This window comes from Acanthochromis polyacanthus, chromosome 14 (assembly GCF_021347895.1).
Source record: "Acanthochromis polyacanthus isolate Apoly-LR-REF ecotype Palm Island chromosome 14, KAUST_Apoly_ChrSc, whole genome shotgun sequence".
Taxonomy (NCBI): Eukaryota; Metazoa; Chordata; class Actinopteri; family Pomacentridae; genus Acanthochromis; species Acanthochromis polyacanthus.
Genome location: NC_067126.1, coordinates 24925868 through 24938040, shown reverse-complemented (window position 1 = coordinate 24938040; position 12173 = coordinate 24925868). Strand labels below are relative to the sequence as shown.

Below are 12173 nucleotides of genomic sequence, written 5' to 3'. Positions count from 1 at the left end.
TGCATGTCATGGTTCTGTCCTTAAGTTCACTGAATGACCACAGTTTAGAGTTGAAAAAGAACCTTTGAAGAGTTTAATACCTTCCACATAAGTCACTTTTTTTTCTTTCTAGTGTCGTCCCTATATCATTGACTTTCTTATCTTTTATGCAACTCTATTTTTCCGCTCTTTTATTTTTGGAAGGTTTTGAATGGAAGAAAAACCTGCAAAGAAAGAAAGACTGAAGTGTGGAGACTCCGTTCTTAGAAGAATCAAGGAGCCATTGCACGTATGGGGCAGAGCAGTGCGATCTGCAGAGCACTCGCTCGGGACGGCACCAGCAACACAAACCACCAAATGTAATCTTTTTATCATCTTGCCGTAGATTGGAGAATAGGACAGAACGACCATGTGTGCCGTGCTCTGACTCCGTAACATCACGTATCGCCAGGGGGCAGAGGCTGGTGATGTAAGTGCTTATGCAACATCACTCGTCTTGAACATTCGAGTGAGGTAAGTGTGGTGGTGGTTCATTTTAATTGTTAATACTTAGAATAATCATTGTACTAAATTTATATGGGTTTATTATTGAATTACCTTTTATGTGTAGCATGCAAAATATTTCAGTAAATATACTGAATTGAACCGGAAGAAATGCCTCGGTTTAATTCTCTGACAACATGACAACATAATGTTTAGCTTTTGGAAACTAGGTACTTAACTGCTTAAAAAAATCCTTGTTAGCAACTGCCGGGACAATAATTAAAGTAAAGAAATTGGAAACAAATCTTAAATCTGATGGAGCACATGTCAAGCCTGTGTAAACTCTTGTTTAGATTATTTTTATAGGAGTCTGAAATGAAGACAAACCAGAAGCTGCCTGGAAGGCGGGGAAGCAATCTAAGGCTTTGGAAAATGGCTTGTGGTAATGTGGTGGTTAATGGACTAAAACATGGTTTTACATGTTTTAGCCCATTAATGTATTGCAACGAACTGCTTAAAATGTATGAAAAGCTTGAAACCAGCAGCATTAAGAGGACATTTACCAACCAAATACATTCTCGTGGTTGTTTAAAAGGATTCTCTTGTCATTGAAAATGTATGCAGCTCCACCACCTAAACCAAATATTATTTCAGCCTAAAGTGGAACTTGTTTAGAGAGTAATCAAACATGTTGCTGTTCAGTATTTATCTCTGAGTCGGTTTGTTATATCGTACAAGTAAGCCATTTCCCTGAACTTTTTTTCAGGCACAAATCCAGCTGTGTTTCGTTTATGGCCCTGGGTCTTAAATGTATTCATACTCTGTCAGTGGTATCCAATATATCCAGGTAAGTAAGTAAAGATATTGCAGCATCTTTAAAAAATATCCAAATTGCATTATATGAAAACATAAGAGGATGACTTTTGTAAAATGCTTGACATGTAAGTGTAGCCAGCTGAGCAACAAAATTTGAACTTTAATGGTTATTTTAGACTAAAGGTTGTTTCTGATCTTGCATTTGTGTTAAACGTGGTTACTGACTGAGCTTGAATATCCTCCTCTAGGAAATTTTCACCATAGAAACATTTGATTTTTTTGTATTCTACTTGATTTTTATGCACCAATTTCTGCCTTTTGAGTATTATAATTTGCCTTTTTTCATGTTTTTAGTGGAAAGAGTGAAAAGAGTGACAATTGCATGTTTTAAATTCACATCCACTATGTGAAAGGTTGATATTTGTGTTAAATTCATAGGACCTGACCCATGCAGTGTGTTGTAAGTTCAGAATATAATGATACAACCCAGTAAATAAAATCTTGAAACAGCATGATACAGTTCCGCATCTAAATTTGTGGGGGGATTTTACAAGTATAGTTCAGATTTTCTCATGCTTATGATGAGCAAAACAAAAAACAAAAAAAAAAAACGAACGCAGCACTAATAAAGATCTTTAGCCATCCACTGCTTAGATTTGCATCTTCCTCTTTGCTGTTACTGAGCTGTCTCATAGCCTCGATGCAGGAGAATGGGCAGTGAATGAATTTCTATTCCCTGTAAAGGTGAATTAGTCCTTTATTGCCGCGCTGCTTGTTTCTTTTCCCTTCATCATTGTGTTTGCCTTGATTTAAGGCCTTGCACCCAATCACTGACGAGAGGGGAGGAGAGAGGGAGAAAGAGAGGGTGAGGGAGGTGGGTGGGGGGCGGGGCTGCTTCTGATGGTTTTTCAGCACCGCGGACAGTCTCCTGTCTTCTGTCTCCGGGCTGCAGGGAAGCGACGCTCCAACGCAGCTGGATGATATTCACAAAAAAATTCTCCCTTCGATACATAGATCAGCCCCGCCATCGCACAGCATCTTCCTCCTCCTCCTCCTCGATGCCGGACTTGTGTGGTTTCGTGGCCTGACTGAGGACTCTTTTAACTGCATTGCCTCTGCGTCTCCTGTCTGTTGGCTCATCCTCCTCCTCCTGCTGCTGGCAGCCACAGTGTTGTGAGAGAAAGTCCCTTTTTTTTGTTCCTGGGTGGCGGGAGGGAGGTGGTGGTTCGGGGGGGGGGGGGCGGGGGGGGGGAGTGGACTAACCTGCTCCAAGTTTTTTTTTCTTTCTTTTTTTGGGGATCTGCCCACTTCTGCTTCACGTTTGCGTAAAAAACATCGCACCTCGGTTCCTTATTTATGATGACATGAGGTGCAAGTTTTTTCGTTTTGGTTTATTTTGCTTTTTCTTCTCCAAGCTCGGGACTGGATGTGACTTCTTTAGGATGAAGAAGGAGGATGAAGTTGAGTAGCTCCAGCAGCCGTCGCTCTGATATGAGATACTCGAACTGCATCTGCAACGTTGGCTGACATCCTCAGATCACAGTGGATCAGACGCATTCATTTTGTGTGGACACCAGCCAGAGAGCAAGATGAGGCGCCTCTATGACTTTTTAAATTGCACCTAAGAGAGAGAGGGGGGTCTCTTTTTTTTTCTTTACCCTGCTACTACTGCAGGGAGCGACGCTTTCTGCCTTCAGCTGCCTGAACGAGTTGGGATCTTGCATCTAAGTGGATACTTTGGAAGACAAAGACAGCAGTTGTTCCACTGTTTCCATAACCTCAGAGCATACAAAAGAACGATTTAAAAATGAAGAAGTTTCGGAAGGTGTTGGATGGTTTGACCACCTCCTCTCCTGGAGGAACTATAGGATCGCCATCGTGCGGCAGCGCCGCTGGGACTCCCACCGCGGCGCCAACTCCCAAAGAGATCGACGTCCAGGAGACACTCGTGTCGGAAAACTTTCAGCTGTGTAAGGTGGGTAAATTAAGAGATCAGTAGTAGGCCTTTAGCGGAGTGAGTTGTACAGTCCAGCTTCAGGAACAGCATCTAACGCCTTAAAATCGTGCTTCAACACATCCTTTTCTACATATGTAGATGGTCCTCGGAGGGGGGATAATGCCTGCGGGCTCGTTGCCATTAATGAGGTGGAACAGGGTCGTAAAAGTTGAATCTGTTGGGAGTTGAGCTGCTGATCTGGTGGCCTGTGTGGTGAAAGTTCAGCACCACGGACAGCTCCTGGTTTCCAAATGTCCTGACAGTGGAGGCAGGTGTAGCAGAGGGGCATTCAAATTCTCAAAAACTCCTGAGCTTATCAGAGCTTTATTATTATTGTTATTATTATTATTATGAGCTGATGTCTATCTACAGAAATCGGTGTCAGTGTTGGAATCTCTCCCGCTCCCCTCAGTATGTGCAACTCAGCCACAGTGTCAGCCTGCTGCTGTAAGGCTGCAGCAGCTCCACATACATGTGCTACAAACAGTCCGAAGGAAGTCAATGAATAGCAACAAAAACAAGAAGCAAAAAAGAAAAAAGAAAATCATTGCATCAGTGAGCAGGCACGAATGGTGTATGAGCGATGACATAACTGGTGTCCCTCCCTCGCATTAAAAAGTGCACATCAAGCCAGCGGAGGGACCCTGCAGTACTGTCCTAGCTGATGCGCTTTTCACTGGGAAAGAATGAGGGAGGGGTGCTGAATGGGGAGGAGGAGGAAGGGGGGTATTTATAGCTGCTCCTGCCGCCCATTGCAGCCCATTTTCTGGATGCGTTTTGGAGCTGACTGCAGCGATTATTCCTCACCCATAAAGAAATGGGGTTAAATTTTGGATATGGCTGTGAATTATTCATTGAGAAGCCTTTACAAAGAGAAAAAAAATAACGGGGTTGTTTTGAGGAGCTGTGTTATTATTGGGCAGACTGGCGGATGGGGGTGGAGGGTGGGGGTGCTGGAGGAGACTGAGCAGTGAGGTTGATTCACAAGCTGAAGAGGATGCTGCAGAGCACCCTATAACAGGCAGCAGAAATTGCTAGAAAAAAGAACAGCATGATGGCCTGGTCCCATGCAGGAAGCCGCTGCTCCTCAGTGAGTTGCAGAATTTATAGGGACTGAACTTCTCATGAAAAAAGACCTGGATGTACAGATGTGCCCTCAGTCCCACCAACACAACGTTTCCTCTGTGTTTTTAGTGTGCAGGTTGAATGTCTGTGTTTATATGAGCGTGTGAAGCGAGTGAGAGACAGCCATGGAGGGAGGAGGAGGAAGAGGGAGCATAGCTTCATCATTTGCATCTGTCAGTTTTGCTCCTAGTGCAGAAAAGGTTCAGGGTAACAGTGCTCCATGATATTGTTACATGTCAATTATCATTTTTAAAAAGATGTATTTCTGATCCTGATACCCAATATTCAGCTCTGACAGAGCTTTAAAACATGCTAGAAACTTATGACCTTAAAAGCTGATTAAAACCAGTATTTTGAAGGATGGAAAAGTGAATGTGCACTACAAAAAAGGTAAAAAAAAATTCTCCCTTGTTATTGTCTTGCTCATCTTCTAACGAGGGTACTGCTTCCTCATGTTTTGCCGGGCAGAATGTTTGATGCAGACATTCACACAGAAGCAGTAAGAACCATGTAATTAGTACAAACCTGCCTCCCCTGACCTTTTTCCTCATTCAGTGAGCGAGGAAATATGAGCATGTTGTACACAGCAGAGACTGTTTTGTTCTCATTCAGGTCAAACAGGAATTTCACATAATCCAATGTTAGAATAAACAAAGAAAATGGATGTGTTTCATCACTTCCTGTGTATAAACGAAGCACACGGACTAAAAAAAGAGTTACACACAGAATTTCATTTTTACCTCAAATCAACACAGCAGAGAGAGTTACATGGCAGTCATCTAAATTTACCATTACCATTCATTGCCCTACATATTTTTAGATGGGATCTGTGCTTTCTGATGGGGATGTGATTCCGTGAGCTGGTGCAGTATGTGTGGGAGTGTTTGGCTAACTTCTCAAAGTTAGTCATGACTTCTGTCCTCGCTGTGCAGTGTGGGAAGATGCAACAACTCAGTTTTTGTTATACAGCAGTTTTATGTGTACAGGAAAGAAGCTCTAGAGTGATTGTAGCAAGGTTTTTGTTGAAATCTCACTCGGACTGAAGGAGTTGCAGAGGGAGATGGTGGTTAAGAGTCTCATTGAATCTATACATTGATTCCCGTTGAGAGCAAAATGAGTTCAATTTGTGTTAGAGGGAGAAAGTGGAAAGAGAGAGGGGGAATGACGCTGAACCTAATTGCATTACTGGATTAACTGGACTGAATGATGCAATAAGTAGGTGTTTCTAAGAATGATTAATCATTTTCCTTCAGAGGAAACCACAAGAACCCTTGTAACCAACCATCAACCACCTCACCGACCTTGTTGTTGCTGTTGTTTGATGGTAAACATGGATGTGTATGCGTTTGTGTGACAGCAGAGATAGATTATTAAAGTATAGTGATGCACAACTGACTGTGTTAGTGTTAAAGATGATCACAAAACGATGGCAGGAGGCTGAATGGTGGTTAAGGCTAAGCAGGCTAAGCATTTACTGGGTTTCCTCAAACCAAACTGAGAGAATCTAGCTTTTGGACTGGAAACAACTGTCAGCTATCGCATTCCATTTGATCTACAAATAGTTTACAACAAGAACATATTCTGCTACATTAGCATGCGGTATATGTCAAATTACAGTTCAAAAACAGTGGTTGATCCAGAAAAAAACCCTCCAAACATTCATGTCACACCATAGCAAAGCCTGAATGGGACATCAAACAAAGAAAAAAATAGAATAGTAACAGAAGTTTCCCTCTGGCTAGAACTGCTGTACAGCAACCCAAACATGAAAAAAATAAAATGAGAAAATGCCCTTTTCATTAGTTTTCCAAAACCACTGGGTTGACACAAGCTTGTCAACTCTGTTTTGAGTGTGCAGCTTCACTTTTAGTACACAAAAGCTGCAAATTTGGTCTAAAAGGGCAAGATGTCAACAGTTTATGTAGATCAGAACACTTTGACTGTGAGGGAGGTCAGAAGGAACGATCAGACTTGTTCAGGCTGACAGGAAGGTTACAAGTATGTAAATAACGGCTCGGTTTCAAGGACAAGGGTGACTGTAAAAAAACACGAAGCCTTGAAGTAAGTGGGGTATTTCTGAGAAAGCCACATTGGGTTAGATAAGAAGAAGAAAATGCTACAGTTGGGACATGCTAGCATGAACTGGATGACTCAATGGTAGAAAAAAAACATTCCACAAGCAGCAAATCTTGATCTGTGGGGCCACATGCTGATGGCAGGATCAGGATTCGGTGTAGCCCGCTTGAATCGAGGATCTTGAGTGACTGTTACGAGCTGCTGCTGTTGCTGCTGGTTTAGTGATGTGAAGTGTTCGCCTGACATGCTTTACAACAGCGAAGCCTCATTTTACTGCCGTGCAAACTGTATGCAAACACTGTCGCTCACCAGGTGCATCCCTTCATGCCCCGTCTCAGAAGGGTAGTTCCAGCTCCTATTATCTCAGCCTGCTTCCAGGAATATCACTTTACTTACTTGTCCTGCGCAATCTCCAGATGTCAAACTGGTGGAGTAATTTTGGAACGATATGGAACGTGAAGTATTCCATGATTGCCTTTTTAAAGACTCTGCAGGACCCCAAAGACCTGCAACTACTTAAATCCATGCCTGTGATATTTAATTACTTTCTAAAGGTAAACTTCGATGTAGAGGGAAGAAACAAAATAACGCAATTTGGACTAGATTTTTATAGATTTCTTTCTTGGTTAAAAGTATTATCATTTACGTTATCTGTTATTTCTGCGTGCTACAAGCTCCTCTAACTGACTACATTGTATTAGCAGCATGTTTTCACTATTTTTTTTAGTGTCCAAAAATTCATTGAAATTATGTACACTCCACAGAGTCTGTGACAATTTATGACGGTGTCCGTGGAAAAATGCTCTTCATAGCTGGAAAGTAACTAACATGCAAATTTGTCTTGCCAGACTCCGTTGTAATGACTGTCATTTGGTCTTTACCTCAAATTACTTCACTCATATTGCATGTGTCACTTTTTTTTTTTTTTTACCCCACCACCTCTCTAAAGCGGAGTACTCACTATAGAATTCTAATCAATGGAAGGTGATGGTTTCCATACTCATTAAGTCCGAGCTGTTGCCATGAAGAATATGACTCTAACAACCCCATTAATTTTAATTTCTGAATATATACAGACACAGATGCGAATAGACTGATGGAAGATATAGCTTATTCTGACAGATAAGCACATGCATGAATACAGCACTGTTTTGTGACTTAAATTGATGCGGTTATTTGTAGCAGGTCTTCACTGCATATTCAGGTTTCCAATCTGAGAGGATGACTGTGGGGTAACAATTTGATTTGAGCAAGTCAGTTACTGCAGCAGAAAAGCCACGGTGCTGCCTTATACAAGTACAAAAGCCGCAAAAGAGACGCATTTTTTTTTTCAATCAAGCATCTGCAGTTCTGTCTGAGATTAGGTTTAGGTAACAAATGCAGTTTAATTTAAGTTAGATTATGGTAAGCTCATTATGTCACAACTCACAGGAAAGTTTTCTGTATTAAACCAGACCACAATCTACCCCTAACCTTGACCGAGTGCTGTGAGTTCCCAAACATAATGCAAATTACTAAAGTCACTGCAGGTAGACGTTGTACTGCAAGATCAGATAGTTTGTCAGAAGAAAAACCATCAAAATGTTTGCAAAGACAGCTTCCTCATTACATGAACGTAAATTGTAGGAGACAGGGTTAAAGAAACTGAATGCATGCATGATGTTTTAAGACGATATGTCAGCATGTCAAAGAGAGAATAACCATCCGTCACATGATATAAATATAATTACTGCGCATGCAAAATTGGCGGATGTGTTATTGGCCTCCATTGTGCAGTTGAAATCACACATCTGAACTCCATTAGGTTTGAAGTTCTTTAATATTTTTGAATCTGAAGCTTGTTAAAAGGTGCACTTCGGGGACAGCTTGACCCCATTCACATTTTTAATCTCCTTTAATAAATGTTTAATCTCAGAAGGGGATGCATGATTACTCATAACAGCAGCACAATTACATTTCAAATTAGATTTCTGAAAAAAACATCCTTTTTATGTCCATTAGGATAGTCAGATATGACTAATTTAATAGAAGAATTTAGTTGCTTTGTGCTGCACTTTGCAGTCAGCCCTTCTGGATCACAGATGGAAATTTTAATGGGATTCATTCCACAAAAAACAAATTTCCACCCTTGTGTGTATAGCAGTTATGACATTCGACTGTTTATGAGGATTTTCAGAAACCACCAGCTTGGTTTATCAAGAAATATGTAAACATTATTTTTTATAAAGATTGCAATAAAGTTTTGTCTTGATTTGTGATCCCCTGTAGAAGAAGTCCTGTGAATCTGGTTAGTCTGACATTTCTGGTAGTGTCAACAGCAGATCAAAGTTTTCACTTGTTTTGCAAAAATATCTCAACACCTTCTCGATGAATTAGTTTGTAGAGCCCATTGTGGTACACAGGATGTACCATTATTACGTCTGGGATCCCCTCACTTGTCTTCTAGTGCCTCTATGTGGTTGATAAGTTGAGGTGGTACTTGTCCACTAATGGCAAGACTGATGGTTCGATCCCTCGCCTCTCTAAATGCTGAAATGTCCTTGACCCAGACACTCAACCCCAAGTTGCTTTCGTTGACAGGTGAGCTCTACTACCAGAGTATTTTCATTCATTTTATTGTCCATTTCTTTGGTTCATGACCAAACACTTGCGAGATAACCTTCCAATCAGCGCTGGCAGTATTTAGTATGATCTGCTATGTAGCAAACATTCAAATATGGTTGTCTCAGTCAGGTTGTTTTGTTTGTTTTGTTGTTGCTTTTTTCCTTCACTCTGATCTGAGTCATTTATTTTTGTAGTATATACCTATTCTGAGCCACAGTCTGATACCATTCTCTAGATGATGCACACTACAAGTACATCAAATGTATTAAAATCAATCAAATGCATGCACTTGACAACTGAAGCGCTTGAATGCATTGAGGGGGAAAAAGGCATTTGTGCATCCTAGCTGTTTCTGTTGTGTAGGTGGTCATGCACCTTGTTGTAAAGCTCAAGGAGGGCGCTGTGTGAGATTTAAGGTCGAGAGGATAGGGCGTACTGTGGCTCCACAAGCATGAAAACATCTATTATCTACACGTGTCAGAACATTTTCATGCTGTTGTGACCAGAGAAGGTGGGCTCTTGGACTTCTGGCACTTCAGTGTTGGCAAACAGAGAGCACTAAAGGGGTTTAGCTAGCAGAGGTCCAACATGACAAAGACTTCTGTGATGCTTAATGGACTCCTGCCAGAGCTTATGTATTATAGAGAGACCAGGATTGAACAAGTCATTGTTTAAGTAGTAAAACTAATGGAGCTACTTTAGCTGGCTGTGTCATGTGTCCAATGATTGGGACAGTAGCATCAACCCAGCACAGATGCTTATTATACTGAACTGGTGTTATTGATTATGATGAGGTGGCTTATTATTGATTAAGAATAAAACTGCCACAAACTTTCCTTTGTGTGACAGCGGATATGAATGGAGGAAGCTGCTTCAGTTTTTTTTTTTTTTTTTTTTTTTTAATTATTACAACAGTGAACATTAAAGACATACAAACAGGTCACTTTTACAATATAGAAGATAGTGTTAAACAAAGTAGAGAGCAAACAATAATAATGAGTAATAACGATTATATATGCAACAAAGACGAAACAGGGAGAAAAGAAAGGTAAAAAATAAATGGAAATGAAAGCAGAAATAGCTGTTCTCTGTGTGTATGAAGGAGGGAGTGTGTGTGTGTGTGTGTGTGTGTGTGTGTGTGTGTGTGTGTGTGTGTGTGTGTGTGTGTGTGTGTGTGTGTGCGAGTGTGTTCGCACATATTCCATATATGATGTATAATATATATGCTGATAATGATAGTGATATAAATAAGGAGATCAATGAATAATAACAGTTATTTACCTCATTACAATAATAATAGAAAACATAACAATTGTCAAAACAAGTGATTGAAACCGGACAATCCCCATACACAGAAACCACACGGGGGGCCAGGGCAGAGGGGCACGACCACCCCACCGCAAGGCCGTGCCCAAACCCAGCACCTTTTTTTTTTTCTTTTTTTTTTCTTTCCCCCCCCCTTTATTTCCCTTCCTCCTTTTCCCCTTTATATATTTTTTATTTTATTTATTTATTCATTCATTCATTCCCTCTTCCCCTTTCCTTTTCCTCCTTCTCATCTTCTGTCTTTTTTTTTCTTTTCCTTTTCTTTTCCTCCTTTCCTTTCCCTCCCTTCCCCTTTCCTCTTTCCTTTCCTCCCCCCTTTCTTTCTTCCCTCCCTCTTTTTCCTTCCCTTCCCTCTCCCTTCTTCGTAGGCCCTCCCCCCCTCTCTCCTTCCCTCCCTTTGAGTGTGTGTGTTATTATGATAATGTGGTGCATTAAAAACAAGGCATATGAGGTGCATTAAAAAGCGAAGGGAAGGCAGGCAAGGAGTTTGCTCCATCAGCAATAACCCAAGACCCGGACACGGCCCTGCGACAAGGCAGGCGCGCCCCACCACCCAGGCCCCACCGCAGCCACTGTGCGCGAAGACAGCCCAGCCCATAAGCATTGCATTCAATCAAAAAAGAGAAAAAAATAAAAATAAACAAATAAAACAAACCATAAAGAAAAAGAAAAAAAAGAAGCAGATACATATCTTATTGACAGTAATGCAAAATAATAAATGCATAAAAAAATAAAAGCACAAGAGAAGCAGATTAATGAAACAAACAAACAAACAAACAAAGGGGTATTTACATAGATGAAAACAATACTAGTGAATGTGTCTATTGGAAAATGCGCTTCTGTATGTGTAGGTATCTGTGTTCTAGGAAGTTTCTGTTGAGTTTTATATTGAGGTTATTGGTGGACAGGCAACCGGAGGAAAAAAACAATAATAATAATAGTACATTAGTTAATAACCTTTTTTTTTTTTTCCTTAAAAAAAGGAAGAAGTTGATTGTATTGTATTGTAAATATACGAGATAAATTGTGGTGTTGGAATGATATAGTGATCAGCTATAAGAGCAAGTTATGACTGTAAGAAAGAAAGAAATGGTTGCCAGGCAGGGTGATGATTGTTTTTCTTGAAAGAGGAGTCTGTATTTTCCAGGGAGATATAATCTATGAGTAGGTCTTTCCACTGTGTTATATTTATTGAATTCCTTGATTTCCAGTTCAAGAGGATAGTTTTCTTGGCGACAGCTAGCGCCGCAAGAAGTGTATGGTTGTGTGCCCTGTCCAGTGTAGATACGGATACGTCTCCCAATAAACAGAGGGATGGGGAGAAAGGGATGCGACAGCCCATGATTTGTGAAAGAAGGTTTGTGATATTTTCCCAGAATCTTTGGACAGGTGAGCAGTACCAAGTTGCATGTATGTAGGTGTCAGTGCAATTTTGTGTGCAATGTGTACAGATTTCAGGTGAATATCCCATTTTGTGCATTTTTTGACCAGTGAGATGAGTTCTGTGGAGGATTTTGTACTGTATAAGCTGTAAGTTGGTATTTTTTGTCATTGTGAAAATGTTTTTGCAGATTTGGGTCCAGAAGTCGGCATCAGGGGCAATGGAGAGGTCTGTTTTCCATTTATCTATGGGGATGCAAAGTGCAGAGTCGGACTGAGATATTAGTTTGTATATTTTTGAGAGAAGTTTTTTTGGGGAAATATTAATGAATGCAGAGGTTGAGGGTGGGAGGTCCAGGTTATTATTTTTTTTATTTTTCAGATTTGA

General features: G+C 40.7%; 1 protein-coding gene across 22 annotated transcripts in view; it reads left to right on the top strand.

The window, feature by feature from the left end:
• The first annotated feature begins 2532 nt into the window (after positions 1–2532).
• The window catches only part of stxbp5l (syntaxin binding protein 5L), a 156696-nt gene continuing 147055 nt past the window's right edge, over positions 2533–12173 (top strand). For 15 of the 22 annotated variants that reach the window (XM_051959339.1, XM_051959336.1, XM_051959344.1 and 12 more), the window contains exon 1: positions 2534–3253. In XM_051959339.1, coding sequence (XP_051815299.1) covers positions 3086–3253 — 168 coding nt within the window. In that variant the 5' untranslated portion in view covers positions 2534–3085. Of the gene's footprint in view, positions 3254–12173 lie in introns of all 22 variants that reach the window. The other 7 variants (XM_051959330.1, XM_051959326.1, XM_051959328.1 and 4 more) reach the window with 2 other exon arrangements.